Source organism: Sciurus carolinensis, chromosome 12 (genome assembly GCF_902686445.1).
Source record: "Sciurus carolinensis chromosome 12, mSciCar1.2, whole genome shotgun sequence".
In the NCBI taxonomy this organism is placed as follows: Eukaryota; Metazoa; Chordata; class Mammalia; order Rodentia; family Sciuridae; genus Sciurus; species Sciurus carolinensis.
Window position 1 is genome coordinate 14,074,375 of NC_062224.1, and position 19,585 is coordinate 14,093,959.

At 42.6% G+C, this 19,585-nt stretch overlaps 1 protein-coding gene across 4 annotated transcripts in view; it reads right to left on the reverse strand.

The window, feature by feature from the left end:
• Sfmbt2 (Scm like with four mbt domains 2) overlaps positions 1-19,585 on the reverse strand; it is a 214,084-nt gene that overhangs the window by 74,963 nt on the left and 119,536 nt on the right. For all 4 annotated transcript variants that reach the window (XM_047520981.1, XM_047520979.1, XM_047520980.1 and 1 more), the window contains 2 exons: positions 9,057-9,158; positions 5,792-5,939 (listed from right to left, as the gene is read on the reverse strand). In XM_047520981.1, the coding sequence (XP_047376937.1) occupies positions 5,792-5,939; positions 9,057-9,158 (250 nt within the window). The remainder of the gene's footprint in view (positions 1-5,791; positions 5,940-9,056; positions 9,159-19,585) is intronic.

Below are 19,585 nucleotides of genomic sequence, written 5' to 3' on the forward strand. Positions count from 1 at the left end.
GAAGACAATACCAAGAAGGTGCGACACCTGAGTCAAGACTAAAGACGGGGACTGAGACAGGGAGCTGGACAGAAGGAAAAGGAAGTGTCAGGGCTTAAGGAGGAGCCATGCCGCCATGATGTAGGAATGGCAAGGAGGCTGGTGACCCGACAGGCGATAGGCATCACCACAGCGAGGTGGTGCTGGCTGTGGTCACAGTCTTGACCTGGACTCTGAGTGAGCTGGAAGACACTGGAGAGTCCGAGCAGAGGAGGGATGTGTGATCTATGTTCTGACATGATCAGAGTCTACTGAAGAAAACAAGAAGCCACTGCAGTAGTGACGTGAAACCCAATGGTGACCTGGGCCAGGTGATCATGACGGTACACAGTTACCACGCTGAAAATGGTGACAGGATTCACCAGAGGGTTAGATACAGGATATGATAAACGAGGGCGTCGAGGATGACTCAGTCTTCACCTTTATCAATAATGCTTTATTCTACTTTCTAAACATCTGAATCACACACGGCGAAACATCGGTACCTTTTCAAAGCAGCAGGGCAAAGAGTACCTATATATATATTTTTTCTGTCCCCTTTTTGAATAAAATGGTTGGCAAAATGAACAAAGTCCATCAGTGAGTGACTGAAGCTTTTCCTTAGGAAAAAAAAAAAAAACACGAATTAGGATTCGCTACTTTGTACTATGATAATAATTAAGCACCTTGACTTCCTAAATTATGCTAACATTTTATGTGTCCATTAAATGGTCAGCCTAACGGTTATATATTAAAGTGCTAAAATGAGCCATTGACTTCAGCCTTTGCTCCAACATTTTACAACAGAAATTTAAAGGCTGAACATTTGCTCCAAAATGTCCCCCTGGGTGGAACGTTTCTTCCTCTAATTCTACAACTAATCTTTGATATTACACACCATGAAGGTTAATGGAAAAATTTAAACATGGCAATTCACAGTCAATAGCCTATATATATTTTTGCTCAGTTTATTTATGATGTACTTGTTTAATAACTTCTCATGAAATACCAACTTGGTGTTTACTGAGTTTAAGCAAATTGGGTAAAATCTCCAAGGTTCTGTCCTTGGCTTAACAGGAAAGCACTTGATGCAGAAAGTCACTTGGGAATTTCTATCCACTCTACCTTAGACTTCCTGTCCTTAAGGCCTGGGGCATGATGTTACTTTTATATATGTATATGTATATGTATATGTATATGTATATGTAATGTATATAAAAGTAGGAATAGAGTCAAAACAGTGCAATAAGGATCTATGATCTTTGCACTTCTCTCTCCTCCACCAGATGTCTTGTTTCCTCGGCTGCTTCCACTTCATACTTTTGGAGATTAGGTACATAACACGTAATAGTAATAGTAAGCAGGATTCACGGTTTCCACAGAAATCTAAACACAGAATACATTCCTAGAAAACACGCACCTGAGACTATCTAAAATCACTTGGCAACATGTATAATCAAACTTACATATTCTAGATAGAAACCTCACAGTTCAAGTCTAAAACGACGAACTTGTTCTAAAAGCTTCCACTTCCACATATTAATAAAGTGAACAAAGCTGTCTGAAAAATTCCACAGCAAGTTTCCTGGTCCTTGTGTTGAGATAAGGTGAGTCATAAATTACCCCAAAAGGAAACCATTAAACCACACTACAAAATCCACCACCACCACTGCCACCTCTAATTTCTTACTCATTTTAATTGCAAAAATAAATATATTCCACTCTCCTTATTTAAAGGAGCTCATTAAATAAAGCCACAATTGTATTATGACTTACATCGGCACTTGGAAAATGATTCCCTAGAATTTGTAATTTGCCAACTGCTTTCATGTATAGATTATTTCCATCATGTAAAAGTCATGGTCCATTAACATCTGCTAGTTGGGCTTAGGGCCACCAAAACTCCCCCAAAATTACTAAGAAGGATGGAGTTCATGGAGATGTCAGAAACCAAGAAGAGCAGCAAAGTGTGAATATGGCTATACACCTAAGGTTCAAACCAACCTCTGTCTCAGGATCACAAAAACCATTTAACACAAACGAGCTTCAACTTTCCCGAATAGGAAATGACTGGATTAAAATGATGAGATAATCTCTGAGCTCTTTTTCAGTAATAAAAACCTTCTATTTTCAATAATATGTTTATTTTTACATAGGGAACACATTTATTTAGTTCAAACACTTTTAAATTTGGAAGATTAAAAATAATACAGTTGTCCCTTGGTATCAATGGGGGGCTGAATCAACAGACACCAGGATCTATGGGTGTTCTTCCCTGATAAGAAAGGCACAGTGTTTGCAGAGAGCCTATGCACATCCTCCTGCAAACTTTGAATCATCTCTAGGTTACTTATCATAGCTAGTGCAATGTGAGATGTAAATAACTAGTTGTCACTTTGCATTATTTTGGGAATAATGACAAGAAAACAGTCTGTACCTGTTCAGCATGATTTTCCCCAAATATTTTTGACCCACTGTTGGTTGAATCCACAAAAACAGAAGAGAAGGATGTGAAGGCCCCTCTGCCTTCCATTAAAAGTCCCACTCCTAGCCATACCCCTTCTGCCCACCCCCATGCCCCACAAGCCCACACAGAAACAACAGCTCCAGGTAGTCTGTTCTGCAGTGTTTAGGGGATTTCTTACGAAAATCCCCTAAACAGTAAAGTTCTCTTACTTACTTCTTCTCTAACAAGCAGGAAAGTATACTGACTAAACTTTATCATTCAGTGTATCTTGGACAGCTTTCTATACAAGTTTATAGATTTCTCATTATTTCCAATAACTGCACAGTGTTCATTAGATAGATATCCAAAATTCATTTCACCAATAACCTCCTGATGGACCTTTGGATTTTTTTCCCCCGTCTTTTGCTATTAAAAATAATGTGGCAAAGGCTGCATGTTTTTCCTGATAAGTGGATGATGATATATAATGGGGTGGGGGGGGCGAGGGGTGAGAGAAGAATGGAGGAAGGAAATGAGAGGGAGTGAGGGTATGAAAAATGGTGGAATGAGACAGACGTCATTACCCTATGTACATGTATGATTACACAAATGGTATGAATCTATATCATGTAAAACCACAGAAACAAAAAGATGTACCCCGTTTGTGTACAATGAATCAAAATGCAGTCTGTAAAAGTAAAAAAAATAATTAAAAAGTTTTTAAATAAAATATAAAGATCTGAATCCTTCCCCCAAAAAAATAATATGGCAAAAAAAAAAAACTTTTATGCATATACTTTCTGTATAGTCTACCTTTGGGAGAAAGTTCCAGAAGTGAAACTTCTGAGTCAAAGGGCAAATGCATCTGTGCCATCTCCTCTACCACCTTCCACACAGTTGCACCACCTGGACCTGCACAGCCAAGTCTGAGAATCTTTGGGACCCTGCACTCATCAAATCTGAGGGATTCTGTTCTTTGTCCTTGGGTCTTCTCTGATAAATATGCAGCATCTCAACATGATTTTCACTTGTATTTCTCTTGTTATGATGAGTTTGCATGTAAATCACTATTTCTTTTCAGAGCATTAGTCTGTTCATATTCCTTGTCCATTTTTCTTGGGTTCTGGTCTTTTTCCTACTGGTTATAAGTAAAAATTCTATTTCAAGAAAACAGTCGACAATTCCCGCATATTATCATGGGGTCCTGAACTAATATCACTTTTTAAAGTCTTTAAGGGTTTAAAAGGTTATCCCTGAGATTTTTTTAATTGGCAGGTACTAATCAACCACACTCAGTTTCCTAAAAGTAACCTATCGTACCCACGAAGAAACGTTCTTTTTCTTTGAGACTACAAAAGGGGTACTTCACTTCCAATAGGGGAATAAAGAGGTGCAAAGGCTGGATGAAGACAATTTCATCCTTGGGGAACAGAGGAAAAAAAAAAAACTGACAATGGTAGATTAATTATGAGGTATAAAAAAGTTTTAAGATACAAAAATATTTGATTTTGTAAATAAATTTGTGGGACCCTTCCTTTGCATGTTTAGCAGTTCAATTACAGTAATACACAACAATGCAAGGATCCAAATAGGCACACCCATTTTTCTAGTAAGCTAGGTCAGCAATCTCTCTATATACAGTTCATAAGAATGTATTCAAAAACTCTAATGATAGTGATAGCTAGCTGTGAAGCCTCTACCCAATGGATGCATCAAACTGCCAAACGCTGATATAAATACTTTACTTTTTAAAATTCTTAAACAGATCCAATTACTAGCTAGGAATTTGCAAAGTCTAACCGAGTTGCACTTTAGATATCTAGAAACAGTCTCCTTTGATGACAAGGGACCCTTCCCCAAGAAAGAGCAAGGATGGCTTTAGGGGCTTTCCAACTTGGCAGGAGACCTGTTGCTGAGAGTTCACAGCAAGAAAGTCCTTATCTATGACAATAGATCTCTGATAACAGGAAAGCCAAAAGGTCATATTTAAGGATTATAAAAACACCTAGACTTTTATCGTTTCTTTGACTCCACAGAAACCTAGGGCCTGCCACAGGTACTCCTGGTGACAGGTGACAGTCTTGAAAACTGAAGACATGATCTGGCTCAAGTCCAAAACGGAAACACACAGGGAGGGCTTGTGAACTGGGGTCCGCCCCCAGCATCAAGCACAGACTCAGGGGCAGGCCTCCTGCCTGCCACCTGCCATCTGAGGGACCTTGGGCATACTGTATATAAACTCTCCACCACTAAGTTTCCTCATAGCATTATTTTTGAGGAGTAGATGAGTTAGACATTTAAAACAATGACTGGTAAACAGTGTTGCATGCAAGTTTACCATATAATCGCTAGCCCGCATGCCGTGACTATGCAGCTTTAAGCTGAAGGGTTAGCAGGAGAAATGGAAATACCCAAAGGCATCTATCTCCTCCGTGGGGATGAGTATGGAGGAAAAATGAGATAAAAGCCCAGCAAATACAGTTGTGCTACAGATAAGCTGGGCACAGCCCAATTAAATGATGCAGAGGGCACAAGACAGCCACGGGGCAAATAGGAACCCACCCTCCCAAATACAGCTAATGCTGGAAGTAATCCCATCTCTAGGGATTCAAACAGGTTAGTATAAATCCTTTTTTTTAATCTGAAATTGTCTTAAAATCTCCCCCAAGTAAGTTTATTTTTCTGATCTCTTCTCAGTTCTCTCCTGTGACGTCCTTTCCTTTCCTTTTCACATTGTCACCTTTCATCTTACTGTCGTCCCGCCTGGATGAACCTCAGACCCGAAGGAGACGATAAGCCAGGCTACCAAATGACAAGGTAGCACTGATCAATTGTGTGGTTCTTGGATCCCAATCTGAAAGTGTTTTAGTGCACCCTGACTCCCAAGGGAATGGTTTTAATGGATTATAGCATCAAATTGATGTATATCTGAGCGCAACTGGGCCCTGGGGAAAATCTGATTGGCTGGAAATACAAATCTAAAGAAACGCTTTATTAGCATTTTGTTGTACTTATAAGTCACTTCTCAAACACTTTCAAGTGGGTAACTAGCAATACCACATCCTTCCTTTACCGCCACACAGAAGCAAGGGAGCTGTCAAGGACAGGATCACTGGTGGAGGAACTGCAGTTGACAGAGTAGGCTGGGGAGCCCCATGGCACACACCTCACCAGGGGATGGAGCTGAGTGAGGCCTGCACCAAGCTATCCAAGAACACTCCACCTCCACTGCACCCAAGACCTCTATAGTGCAACTTCTCTGCTTCAATAGCAATGAGACACCATCTGGAACCACCAGAATCTCACAAATTTTCACAGGATACAAACCTTTAGGAGGAGTGAGATTGACTCCGTTTTTAAGGCACCATTGTACTGGCAAAATCCCCAAAGAATCCGCATGACACAGCACTGAGAGTTTATTAGGTTCTGGTCTTAGGTCATCAATAGTCACTTGAAAAAAATGATTGTTAAAAACCTGGAAAAAAAAACAAAAAGCCAAAGGTTAATTCCTTGGTGTTATATCTGTAGGGCTGGCACTGCTTCCAAACAGATATGTCATCAAACTGATTGAACAAAAGCTAAGAGGGATGCTGTGAAAGGCCCCTGGTTTCTCAGTGTCCAGAGCAGGCACAGAACTCCTCACTTCACATCATTCCAACATGGACAAGATCTGGCCTGTGGCATTTCTAGACTCACCCTGCATCAGAACCCTCCAGAGGCCCCACCTGCAGCCTAGGAGCTGCTCATCCACAGGAAGCCTGCCTCACAGACGACGACACCCCAACCACCTAGTTAGTGTGTTAAAACTCACTGTGTTTTTCCAGGGGCAACTCAAAAGTCAATGTTATTGCCCTGGCTGGAATAAATGGCCCCTGCTCTGCGCTCCTAGAGCGTGGTTTCTCTCCTGGATTGTTAACACACCAGCTCATAAGTTCTTTGCGAACACAATGAACTTAAGGCTCTTTGTCATTCATCAAAGTATTTCCAAATGCTATGTATACAGGAACTGAATAAATATCCAAGGAATATAAGATAAAACATGGAAGATGAAAAAGGAACAAGTCATGCTGATAAAACCAAGAAGAGGGCAAAAAATCAGGTGGTCCTCCACACTGAAAAGCACAGTGGGTTTAAATCCCCATAGTAAAGCAGGGCAGGAAAAAAGACGGCTTTCCCAACTTAATGGACATCAGGGAACTTTAACATTTTTACTCAATGATGGTACCTGGCTTATAAAATATTTTCTATGGTAACTAAGTTCAAAGTTAAGCAGGAGGAGAAACTCGCTTCTCTGCTCCTCTCTGTTAATTCCAGTAAACAGTTCCAGTTCTAAGCCTTTGAAAAGAGGAAAGGCTCAAACATGGCCAGCCTTCCCAGGGAGGCCATCCCTGTCAGCCTCACTTAAAATTATATCCTCCCTCCACCTGGATGCTCCATTAGCCCTTCTCTGGTATATTTTCCTCCTCAGCAAGTAACATGTAATATACTACATTTATTTACTCATTAATTTTGCTTATTGGCTGTTTTCCCGCATTAAAGTATAAGCCTCCCCAAATATCATGGACTTTGTCCACAACTCATTGTTCAGAACAGTGCCTGTAAATGCTCAATAAATATCTGCAAAAATAATCTAAAATACTCATACACACACACACACGCATTAGAACAGACAAGTAATTTTGGTGGCAGGATTTCTAAACACCACAGGACTCTGTAAAGACAGGCACCAAGGAATTTCCAAAACCCATTAAAATGCAGGTTCATGTGGGCATATGCATCAAGGTTCACATTCCCAAATGGTCAGAACCACTGGTTTGCGTTCCATCTGGTCCAGAATCCAAAGGTCTCAGAACGAAAGGTCATGAGCAGTTAATCGACTTGCCCGAGACTGCACAGCTCAGAGTTCACAGAGATAGAAACGCAACTCCAGTTTGCAACTCCAATGTCCTCTCCGCTCATCAACACTTCTCATGTCACAGGTGATGCTGTCTTTATCCTCCGTCAGAATCTGACCGCTGTGGAGCACCAGAATCACAGTCCTGCTAGACTGCTGAAGATGGTCATTCGGTACTGCATCTGCCACATGCTCATCTGCATTCCTGTCTGTTGGCTTTAATGTTAGTTACTCACTTCTGCAATAGTCGTGCCACAAAGAAAAACCTCAAGAGGGGTGCAGGGAGATGAAATCTTCACTGTGATGAGTCATGACAGCATAGTGCGTTATATTCTCAAACACAATAGTCTAAAATTTTTTCCAGGGTTTTGAGACATAAATCTAGTTATAGTATTTTCTACACCAAGAATGCTTTGAGACCAGTTTGCATGAAGAGGAGTTTGGGCCCAGGGAGGTGTGTTTCAGGGTTCCCAGGGATGGTCCAGCATATGGCTCTACTTAGTTTATTTTGTAATGCCAGGTAAAGTTGACAACATCACCCTTCAGAATGAGGACAATATGCCATGTGTCCAGAGAATGGATATCACCTTCAGCAACGAAGGCACATTCTGGCTAGGTTTTCCACAAGGTGCAACTAACTCTTCAGTTCTGGAAAAATTTTTGATGACTACCAGCAAAGAACCCCAAGACCATTTCCAACAAAAAGATTTTTAATGGATGAGGCACAAAAGGGAAGGCACTGTGGTTCAATTCCAACATCACCATAAAGCATACGTTAAAAATGTTTCCTTTAAAAAATCACCTTAACAGTTACAAAAACAATTTGTTCACCAAAGGAAAAAATTTAGAAAAGAGGGAAACAGCAATTCAGGATCATAACCACTTTTCACCTTCTGTAACATATAACCACCACGGAATTTCTAAGATTCTACCAAATCATACATAAAAAAACATAATGCAAATATGCTCAAACTATAATCACTGCATGAATGAATGAGATTCCTTCCGAAAAGATTAAAATATAATTGACTTTTGAATCCTTAACTCCTCTCTCTGAAATGCACCAAAGTCCATTAACCAAAACACACATGGGCTAAGAATGCTACGTTTGTTGGGTTTTCCCACCATTTATAACAGATTATTAAGGTAGAAACATGCAATTTAAGTTTTAGAGCAGGTGATATCATTGAGATTTTTTTATGAAGAGATAATCTTAAAGGACAATTCGATCATAAAAATGCCTTTACATAAGAAAGTTGTTTCATTTTGGACCTGTGAGTCTCAGAAGCATGAATTTTCCTTCAATCAGTGGAAGCAGATGAGCAAAAGGAGGCAGACACGCCAGTTCAGAGGGAGCTGAGAATTTGCTTCTCTCCATTTTTCAGGCATTTCAAAAATAGATCCTATTCACTCCTCCCCATGCAGGAGAAGTGAGTTACTCTCACAATGACAACAACAGGCAACTCACCAGCAGAAAGCATGAGAAGGAAAATTCAACCCATGAGGAGGCATCTGGTCAGACTCACCCTGCCACCAGGGACTAAAAGAGCTCCCAAAAGAACTGGACTGGAGGGACAGCAATGTCCCCTTGGCTTATCTGGTGCTGCGGGGTATCTTTACGTGAGTGCATTTCAACTGCTTGGTATGGAGCTGATTCACTCTGGGGGTTAAGGCAACAAGCACAAGAGCAAAACCCACCTTAGTCACTGATGCAGGACAGATATGAAATGGCTCACTCATATTCACTGTCTCTAGCTTCATCCCAACTGTGAAGAAATGGCTTCGCAAATCTGCATGATCCTGAAGGGAAGAAGACAAAAATATTGAAGGCGATTGTTCTGCGAACACGGTGACCATCTGGGTGCTATCCTTGAGCATTTTGGGGGCGGGTTTCTGAAAGCTGATGGAAATAATTAACCCTCCCCATTTCAAATTTCTAATTATTGCAAGGTACTGAGGATTTAATTATTTCTGCAGGCTAAATTGCTTTTCCAAGGCACACTGTGGCCATGCTGAGATTTACACTAGGCAAAAAAAAAAAAACTCACGTTACATGGCTTTGATCTTCCTGGGTCCTCTCAATTGGAGCACAGCAGAGTAATGGAGGCAATCAGACATCTTAAACACAGCAGGGGATGCTTCAGAAAACCTCTTGCTAGGGGAGTTACGTCACAGGGCATCAGTGGTACCTGCTGGGGGACAGTGTGCCCCACCTTCTGTGCTCTGAACTCCTAACGGCCTTACCAGTTACTGGTAGGGAGCTGTGTGCACAAATCCAGAGTCAGGATCAGAACCTGACTCGCACTGAATAAAGATGAGCAGCACCCCCCTTTTAAATAGATGTCTGGCAGTTTAATGAGCCACCTACAGCAACCTGACGTGTGAGAGCTGGGGCTTCCCTGTCTGCTGGAGAAAGAAATTTCAATATCCACTTTAGCTACACAGAACAGACAAGGATGGCTGGACTCTGGATCCGAGAATTCATCTTGCTGAAATAGAGGTCACCCCATAACTCACAATCTGTGTAAGTGGTAGCCCATAAATATATATTTGCAGTCTGTCCCTGAGAAAATAGTAGCTACAGATAAATCTTGTTATTCCCAAACACATCAATTGCATGTGATGTACAAAAATACCTGAAGACCGACTGCTGCCTTTTATCTGAAAATCCAAAGTGGGTTTTAGTTAATTCAATGACGTCATTCTACATCCAGCTTTGAGGTGTAGACAGCCCATTTGGTCTATCCCTGCGCCCTCCATTCTCAACCCCAAAAGCTGGTCAACAGTGTCGATGTCCAACAGGAGACCAGAGAAGAGGAACTACTCACAAAACTCTCCACGGCTCTCTGCTTGGCCCAAGGGAGTACAGATTACAAAGGCCTAAGGAATCACAAGGACCCTTTGACTTTTCATGTCTCCACAGCCACTGGCAAAGGTCTCTGGACACAAAGATGCACAATAAATGCTGGGTCTGGGTGAAGCAATTAATGCCACCATCCAGGGAGGGGGTTAATCAGAGCAAGAAGGGATGCAGTCAAGTACAAGAAAAAAATGAATCAAGGGAACAAGTGCATTCTACACCTTTATAAATTCCTCAAGAACTTACAATCAACACTTTATAAAAATTATACACAAAGGAAAAAGCACAAGGAAATATTCTTAGGTGCAGGTAATGACTTTGTTTATGCTGCAACCTTTATAAATTCTTTAAGAGCTTACAATCAACACTTTATAAAAGTTGTATGCATAAGGAAAAAGCACAGAGGATATTCTTAGGTGCAGGTGATGACTTTCATCGTTTATGTTGCAAATAAAACCTTTCTTTTTGAAGGTGGCTGGTGAAGGCGGGACAGAAAAGAAAAGGAATGAAAAGTCACAGTCTAGGGAGTTAATACATATTAACACACACCAACCATAATGCCAAGGCAGAGCTATAAACCACGGGTGTGGAGGCAGAAGAACTAAATTGAAAATGACTAATTGATGTCTAAATTAGAAGATTAAAAGTTACTCTCCTGTCAGGCATCAACAACCCCAATACCTATCAGTGGGAAATGAGTCACATTCATGGGCTTTGCAGGTAAATACATTCCCCCTTGAAGCACAAAAACCTTTAACTTTTTACTCTAAAATTATAATATAAAAAAACTACCTGAGCCTACTCAACAAAATTAAGCAATCCTTATCACACCATCTGATAATGCAGAATCCCTCGGGTACTCATGACACATGCATAGTAACTGGCCCAGGGCAAGGTGAGCAGCTTCTCAGAAGCCCTTGTGTTCCCCTCTCCGTGTGAGATGTCCACATGGCACCCTTTCTCAACACCCACAGTGACACAGTTACACCTGCTTGAGGTCACTACTCACAGGAACTGGCCCCCCTGCTCCTTGATGGACTCCGCTCCAGGGCTCTCCTTGGAACTCCCCCCTCTCACGAGTCTCCACAGGAGGGGAGCCCCTGCCAGTGATCGATCGGGGCTCCTGGGCTACCCACTGTCCTGCCCCAGGTCCAGCTGCACATGCGCTCTGCTTCAGACACTTTCACTTTGGCCTTTGCTCTTTGAGTGTAGTCAGCTTTCCAAGCAGGACTGACCCACGGCTTGGGGCCCTTTCTACAGCCCCAGCTCTCAGTGTGGCCTGGACCACTGCTTCAAAGTCATCCCCATCCGAGCACGGGTCTGTGCAGTGTGACCTTAGATATCCACCTAGATCTGTACTGTCCTATTAAATTCAAATTTCAAGTTTCAGAGATTAATCCGTAACTACGAAGTACATTCCTGTATCTTCCAGTCCTCATTTTCAATTTCTTCACGTCATTTTTTAATCACCAGCCATGAAAATAAAAAAAAAATCTTACTGTGACCAGGTAGAAATTGCACCAGTTTCAAAGGTAAACCAACCCATTGGAAATGTAAAAGACTGAAGGCTAAAGACATAAAATCTAAGAGTTTGAGGACATCTTCTACTTCAATATTTCTGCTATTCATATACCAAGAACTTTTGACTGCAGAAGCAGATTTAATATTTTCTAAAGAGACTTGCCACTGAAACTTCTGACCACTGGAGAACTCTGGAACACATGGAAGACAGCCACGTCATATATGCAATGCTTCCTGGCAAATACCAAACTCTCTCAATTGTGGTGTGCAGTCCGTCCAAGAAAGACCTCAATGAATATTCACTGAATTAAGCTGAAGGCTGGGGAAAAACCAGATGATTTCTTGACATCCACTCCAGTTCCATGTTCTACCATTCATTCATTATAAACCACTAGGGACCACAGAGTAGCCTACTAGGTGTTGCATGGACATCCCCAAAACCTACATTTGTCTAAGAAGGAAAAGACAAGGGACAGTTAAGGAAGACCTAGGCTAGAAGAAATTTCAGAACTGATTCTTTTACTTCTAGCATATAAAAACTAAGTATCACTGTGCTCATGGCAGTCAAAGGACTTAAAGGGGTGAATCTTCATTTGGACTATGAAAAGCATGTGACTCTGAATGAGGGAGCAAAGATGCTGGAAATGTAGCACAGAATATGCAGTCAGGGAGACTGGGACTTGTGTCCAGATGGAGCCACCTGAGTGTGATGTAAAAGGCAAAAGAAGTCATTGGGCACTTCTAAGAAATATCCACGTTTAGGACAAATGAAGAACTCAACACCAGCAAATCTCCCAATAAGTCAACAGGCAGACCTGTTGAGTTCTGTGCATGTGTCTAAACAGCCATATTTGTATGATATACAAAAAGGTGCAGATTTTCTCATAGAAAAACAAATGCGTGATCACTCCCAGGTTCTCTGCTTTGGACTGTTAATGCAGTCGGAGTACATGTGTGCATTTACACAAACACCCAGCTGATCATCTTCAATGTGAAGGAAAGAGAGTTCCCGGCTCCCAGAGATGAGTCACAGAATCAATTATCTACTGAGAGCTCATGGAAACTTTGCTGTGGTTTAAAAGAGACTTTCTGGCCTTTGCAAAACTCTAGAGAATCATTCACACTTCCCAACAGCTGTATCACAAGTGATGCTATTCCTGATATCAGGACACATTACTAAACCCTCAGTACATTTACAAATAGCCCGTCACATTCAAGAGATACTGTTTGCTTACATGAGCTGGAGTCCAGTTAAAATGCTTACTGAAAAACTACTCTTCTTTAATAAATGCCAGCAATGCCCATTCCCTATCCCCATTCATGGCTGCCCATTTTTATTTTTGCCCTAAAGTAGTTTTATATCGATCAAAAGTAAAATGCCATTCATTTTATGGGAGGGCTGTCTTAGCAAGCTGCCTTAGCAGTCTCTCCTTCAGGGAATCTCCTTCACTAGAATAGCATGGTAGAAGAGAATCTGTTTACATTACCTTCCTGTCTCTGCTCAGGGTTCACTGGCTATCCTCCCTCCAGGACCTAAGGGTTCTCACTCTTTCCTGCTAAGGTCCAGTGACTTGCATTAAGACTAATTTGTACTGGTGAATAATATCAAGCTGGTGGGAGTAATGACAAGGGACAGGCTGAGCATACTTGCAAGCACTTTCCCTAAGGTATGATTTCCCCTTCACGAAGACCATAGGGTAGTATCCATCTTATAGTGACGAAATTAAGACAAAGAGAAGTTAAGTTACTCATGCTATGACACACAGGATTTGAACAAACAGTCTGACTCTAAGTCCATGATCTAGCCACCAGATGATATCACAGACTGGGAAGCAAGGAACAAAAGAAGGATCTTTGAGTTTTATCTGTAATTAATAAAAACAAAATTCCTACAATCTGTAGGCTCCGATAGTCTTACTTCAAAGTTGAAGTCACTTTCAACTCTGTTGAAAGTGGTGGCTCTTAATACTAATCATTTACTTAGAAGCTCCATGTTTTGCTGTTAATTCATAACGTTCTTCAACGGCTTAGGAAAAAAGTATGTCAGAGGGAATTCTGACACAAGAAGTTATATCCCCCAAACATTTATAAATGGCTAGTCACAGGCTTCATCTACAATTAACAAACACCTTGCTGGTTGTGGTGGCCCACACCTGTAATCCCAGTGACTCAGGAGGCTGAGGCAGGAGGACTGCAAATTCAAGACCAGCCTCAACAACTTACTGAGACACTGTCTCAAAATAAAAAATAAAAGGGACTGGGGATGTGGCTCAGTGGTTAAGTTGCTCTGGATTCAATCCCTAGTACAAAAAAAAAAAAAATTGACAAATATCTTCACTGCTTTCAAATGTTGGTTTAGCAAGCAATAAAGACCGAAGCAAGGTATGCAGGCAAATATCTCTGGTGCCTCAGAAATCATCGCTCATGATGCCTATTTCCTCCTAAATCATCAATGATTTTCAATCAAGCTCAATCTGATTGATGTGGCTAATCCAGTGTGGGTGATTGGCTACAAATCCCACAGCAGTCTCAACCTCTGTGTTCAGCACGACACTGAATGAAGGCAACACTAGGTAATGTGCTTCCTGACTTGGAGACACTTGAAATCTAGCTCAAGAAATAACTAAAGGACTGAGAAATGTGAAGCACCTCCCTGGGCAAAGACAACCAGGCAGATGGCGTTCAGGCTTCGTGGTGCCAGCGGAGGTCTCGCCTTCCCCACCTGAGAAAGGAGGTCAGGAGGGCCCCTCACCTCCGAGCACGCCCTGGGTACCCCAGCTACACACTGGTCCCCGTTGCTGTGAGCATCTGCTGCAGGGATGTCTTTGGCTCCCAGGTGGCTCCCATCCCCAGAAGAGGGCTCCCCGATTCTGCAGAATCTAACAGGTATGTAGGAAACACACCTGATGTGGAGCTGCCCTGAGATTAGCCGTCATGAGAAAACGGCACCCCAACTTCCCTGGTCACGTGTTCGCGCTTGTAGATGGGACACCAGGTCTTGACAACACACACCAGCTACTGTGGGTGCTTGCCTGCGGGGGGACAACAAGGATCACTAAGGCAGGGAGACAAGAAAGAGGGAGAACAGCAGAAGCACTCAGGTCCCACGTGCCCACCAGAATTTGGCTCATCCCACTTCCGGCAGGGAAGTGAAGAGCTGCAGGTTCTGCTCTTAAAACCTAGTACGCGGCCATCACGGCCTCCAAAAATAGCTAATGCATCTACTCATCTCCACTTCATTAGACAAACACATCTCACATGACACAATTACAAAGAAAGTGGCACAGGAGAGAACAAGTTCAAACTAATTAACACAACAAAATTAAAATGTACTTGATGAGGATTTAAATGAGAGAAAAAGAGAAAAATCTTAGCTGTGCAGAGGCCAAATTCTTAAACCTGACTTCCAGAACTGGAGGCTGCAAACAATTCTCCTCCCTATGGTAGCATCTGAATGTCAGTCTTTAATTCTTTGGCTGTCCCTTTTTGCTTATGTTGACAGGAAATAAAACAGACAAAGAAATAGAGATGCAATTCACATATCCCCAATGTTTTAGAATCTTGTACTTACACAATAATACTGCACAGTACCAATTTCTTCAGTTCCAACATGCCATTTTGGGGGTCTACTGGGAACTCAAACATTGCACAGACTTCTTTTCAAGACCTCAATAATTTGCATAATTTCTAAAACTAGGCTTCAGTGAAGTCAAAGGAAGGTTTTAATTAGTATTGCATTCAAATTGATATATAATGACCTACACTTTAATTCCTTTATTCATATCAGCATGATATGTCATGCTAAAAAAAAAATCAGTACCATTTATCATACTGTTCCTCTTTGTTTTACCAATGACCTAGTGCTCATTTATTCATTAGAAAATTACTCTTGTAATACTAATTTCATCAAAAACCAGACATTAAGATGCCAGCATTTATTAAATCAATAGTATTATTACATTCCAATTCCATCACACTGATTTAAATTTAGCCAGTGAAATATGTATAACGAGAATGTAATAAAAAAATCTATAAGCTGAAAAGTAATAAGCTTTTCCATTTTTTACTTACAGCTGTAAACAGCAATTTTATCTACTAGTGGCGATTCAATGATGTTAAAAAATAGCAATGAGAAATACACTGTTGGGGCATTCTGTACTTCAACCTGAACCACACAATTTATAAAAGGCAATTATGCAAGGCCTATTTCATGGTAAGTCCAAAAAAATGGTATTAAATTGTTTAAAGAAAAAAACAACCACTACCAAAGCAGGCAATGAAAATATCTTTCATTGATTAATGCTAAGCATCATAAAAGCTTTAGGAAGGGTGGCAAGAAATCCACCTTTCCTTCCAGCAGGACTTCCTTCCACTCAGGCTACTTCAGGGGACAGAGATTCCTGAGTCTCTTCCTCCTCCCTCTTAGTTAACTGGCTCCTCAGGTCCCCACGGCAACACTCTGAGCAGCCTGTGGGCTGGAAAAGAGCAAAGCAGAAGCTGGGGGCTAGCTGCACACCCCACTGGCAGAACATGGTGGACACAATTACCAGGGTCACCCCTTCTGCTTCTAGAGCCCTAACTGCAACCCCACTGTTGTCATGGAAATGGGACTCAGGGTCCGAACTCCCTCCCTGTGTGCAGACACCACCTTCCAGAGGAAGAAGGAAGTTCCACTAAGCTGCCTGTCTGTTCCGCCCCTTCCAGCCACTGACACTGCGGCTGGGGAACACAGGCACTCCTGGAGGATGGATGCCCCGCCACAGGCAGGAAGGGCTCCAAATGGGAAGGTGCTGACCGCCAGCCAGCTGGGCAGAGCGAACAACAACAGCCGGGGTCTTCAGAGCCTCCCCAAAGCACAGCTGCCCTGCGCTCTGACCGACCGACCTGTTTCCAGGTGAGGAAAGTATTGCCCTCTAGACCAGGTTCTCAACATCGGTGCTGTTGGCATTTGGGGGCCAGATTATTCTTTGTCGAGGGGAACTGTACTGTGCACTTAGGATATTTAGTTGAATCAAAAGTCCACTACCTGCAAGATGCCAACAGCACGCCCCACTCTGAAAATCAAAATGTCTCTAGACATTGCCACATGTCCCCTGAGGGGCCAGTGCTCTGTTCCTGCAGTTAGAACCACTGCTTTAGGTACCAAGAAGACAGAAATGAGGCACAACACGTGTGGCATCCTCCATTTTCATTTATATATATATAAATATATATATATATATATATATATATATTTTTTTTTTTTTTTTTTTTTGCAGGGCCAGAGATTGAACTCAGGGGCACTGGGTCACTGAGCCACATCCCCAGCCCTATTTTGTATTTTATTTAGAGACAGGGTCTCACTGAGTTGATTAGTGCCTCACTTTTGCTGAGACTGGCTTTGAACTCCTGATCCTTCTGCCTCAGCCTCCCAAGTCGCTGGGATTACAGGTGTGCTCCACTGCATCCAGCTTCCTTTTAGCTTCTGATGAGCTTCCTCAAAATCACCCGGTTCTCTCTGCCTCTCTCAGCCTGCCGGCCATGCAGATTACTCCTTTTAGTTTGGATGCACTTGGACTCTCTCTCAGCAAGATTTGGGGATCCTTCTGTGCTCCTGACTTCGACCCTCCCACTGACACCACTTCAAATACCTCCTGTGCACAGTTAAAGGACGCTGTTAGGAATGAAGGGAACAACCATCAACACACCACCACCGTGACCACAACCTGGTGTCGTGAAGCTATTTTGTGTGCATACGGTGATGGTGGTGGTGAGACACACATTTCACGATGGGTATCTCCATGACAGCAATGAGTTCTTATTTACAAGGCATGAACCATCCTTCTCAACCCATGGACAAGCGGAGCAGCCACCGAGACTGGGAGTGGCCCTGAGGAAAGTTTCATCCATCACTGTGCCTTCGCACATAAAGACAGACACCCCCCACACAACCTGGGGTAAACCATAAGGGAATCCAGTAAGACTGCAGAGAAAGGGCTCAGGACCGGTGAAAAGAACAGCCGGCAACGTCAGAAATGACCCCGGATCTTCCCATCCTTCAACACCATTACTGTGACAGCTTTCCCAGTCCAATCCCCTCATGGTCTCAAGATGGCTACAGACATTCCAGGAGTCTAAGCCAGACCAAATAAGGCACAGAGAAAGAAGAGAGAGCCACCACTTCCCTATGCCTCTTCTTAAAGACTTCAGATACCATCTGGCAAAGTGCCTCATCAGATTGCTGAACCAAATTGGTCAACAGCGTCTTCCTAAACCAATCATTGTCAAGAAGGAGGAGGTCTCGATGTCTGACTTATGCCAGTGGTTCTAACTCTACAGAAGAGTACCGCTGCCTCCCAGGGTGCTGGTATTGGCACAGGGCAGAGACATTTGCTAATTAGGACAATAAAGAATTATCTTGGCCAAAGGGTCCAGAGAGCCCCTGTCAAAAGCAACAGAAGAATGAACTGATTGACATATTCTAAATCAAATGTGGTATTGGGCAGGCAACACTAAATGCTCTCAGAATTCATCTTTGGGGTTTTTGTTACTGTAATAATTACTTTGCCCCATCTTTTGATATCCCAGCTTATTTTTGAACTCTTGTCAAAAGCAAAAGCAAAAAATAAAAATAAAAGGCCTTGGGGTTCAACTAGGTCTATGTTTGAGTCCTGGCTCTATTACGAGCTCTCTCTGTACAAGGAAGTTACAAGAAAACAACTTCTCTGACTCTCAAGTTCCCTCAACCTCAACACTAAGACCTAAAACACCTACTGAGTCGGCTTACGGGAAGGACAGTGAGATAACGTGGCGAGGTCCCAGCAGTGTCTGCCATCTTGTTGGGGTTCGATGATGAGGAGAGATCAATACCACAATGTCCCACTGGACAGCGATGGTGGCGTTCATAGAACCGCACCTGGCTTCAGTCTCCGCCTCTGCTACCATGGCAAGAGGTCTGAGAGGATTAACATACATTCTAAGCTGGGTGGCTTCTCATGCAGGAAGCTGAGATTCGTAATGGTGCAGCTAGGCCTTGCTCTGGTTCCCTTGGAACACACGTGCAGTCTTAGAATCATCAGAGGCCAGGAATAGATGAGGTCCAAGATTCACACAAGACCACCAGTGAGATGACAAACTCTCAGATTCCTTTACAGACTGGAGTGACATATGTGCGTGTGGATACTGGTGGGGTGGGGGGACAGTCCTGCTGGGGTCTGGAAAACCTGCAGGTGACTCCAAGTGGGTTAAACACTAAGCTGTTTTAAGTCAGGTTTCTGCTATCCTGAACCTATACGTTCGTTTTTTTCTTTTTATGTTAAACAGATAAATGTTCATGTAGAAGTTTATCTTGCCTCTTTCTGGCGGACTTTTCGTTATAAATGGGACTGAAGACAAGAGGCAGTCTGGACCCTGCGTTTGACTTTATGACTTCTAGACAAGGAGGCCTGAGGCAGGATGGCTGTCTGAGGAGTGAGGAGAGAAAACCCAGGAGCAACTACTTCTGCACATTCCCTCCACCCTCTCTAGCAGGCCAACCACCAGGGTGCAGGAGGGAGCACACACAAGGCCAGGTAAAGGCTGCACTGCCCGGTGACACGTAAGTGGTCTTCATGTTCCATTAGATCTTAACCCTCTGAAGACCTGAAGCCTAAGGGAGAAACGAACTTCTTTTCACACTGGTTTCCCTGCCCGAGACCCTGTTTGCAACCGCCTACTGGTCAAACAGGTTAAAAGCAAGGCCTAACCTGCAAAGATACGTGTGCATTTTCAGAGGGGGAAAGCTCCCTCCACACAAACTTTATTGTGGCTTAAATCCACAATAAAATGCTCCCTGGACGAAAGAATTTCAGTATCTTCTTAATCATTC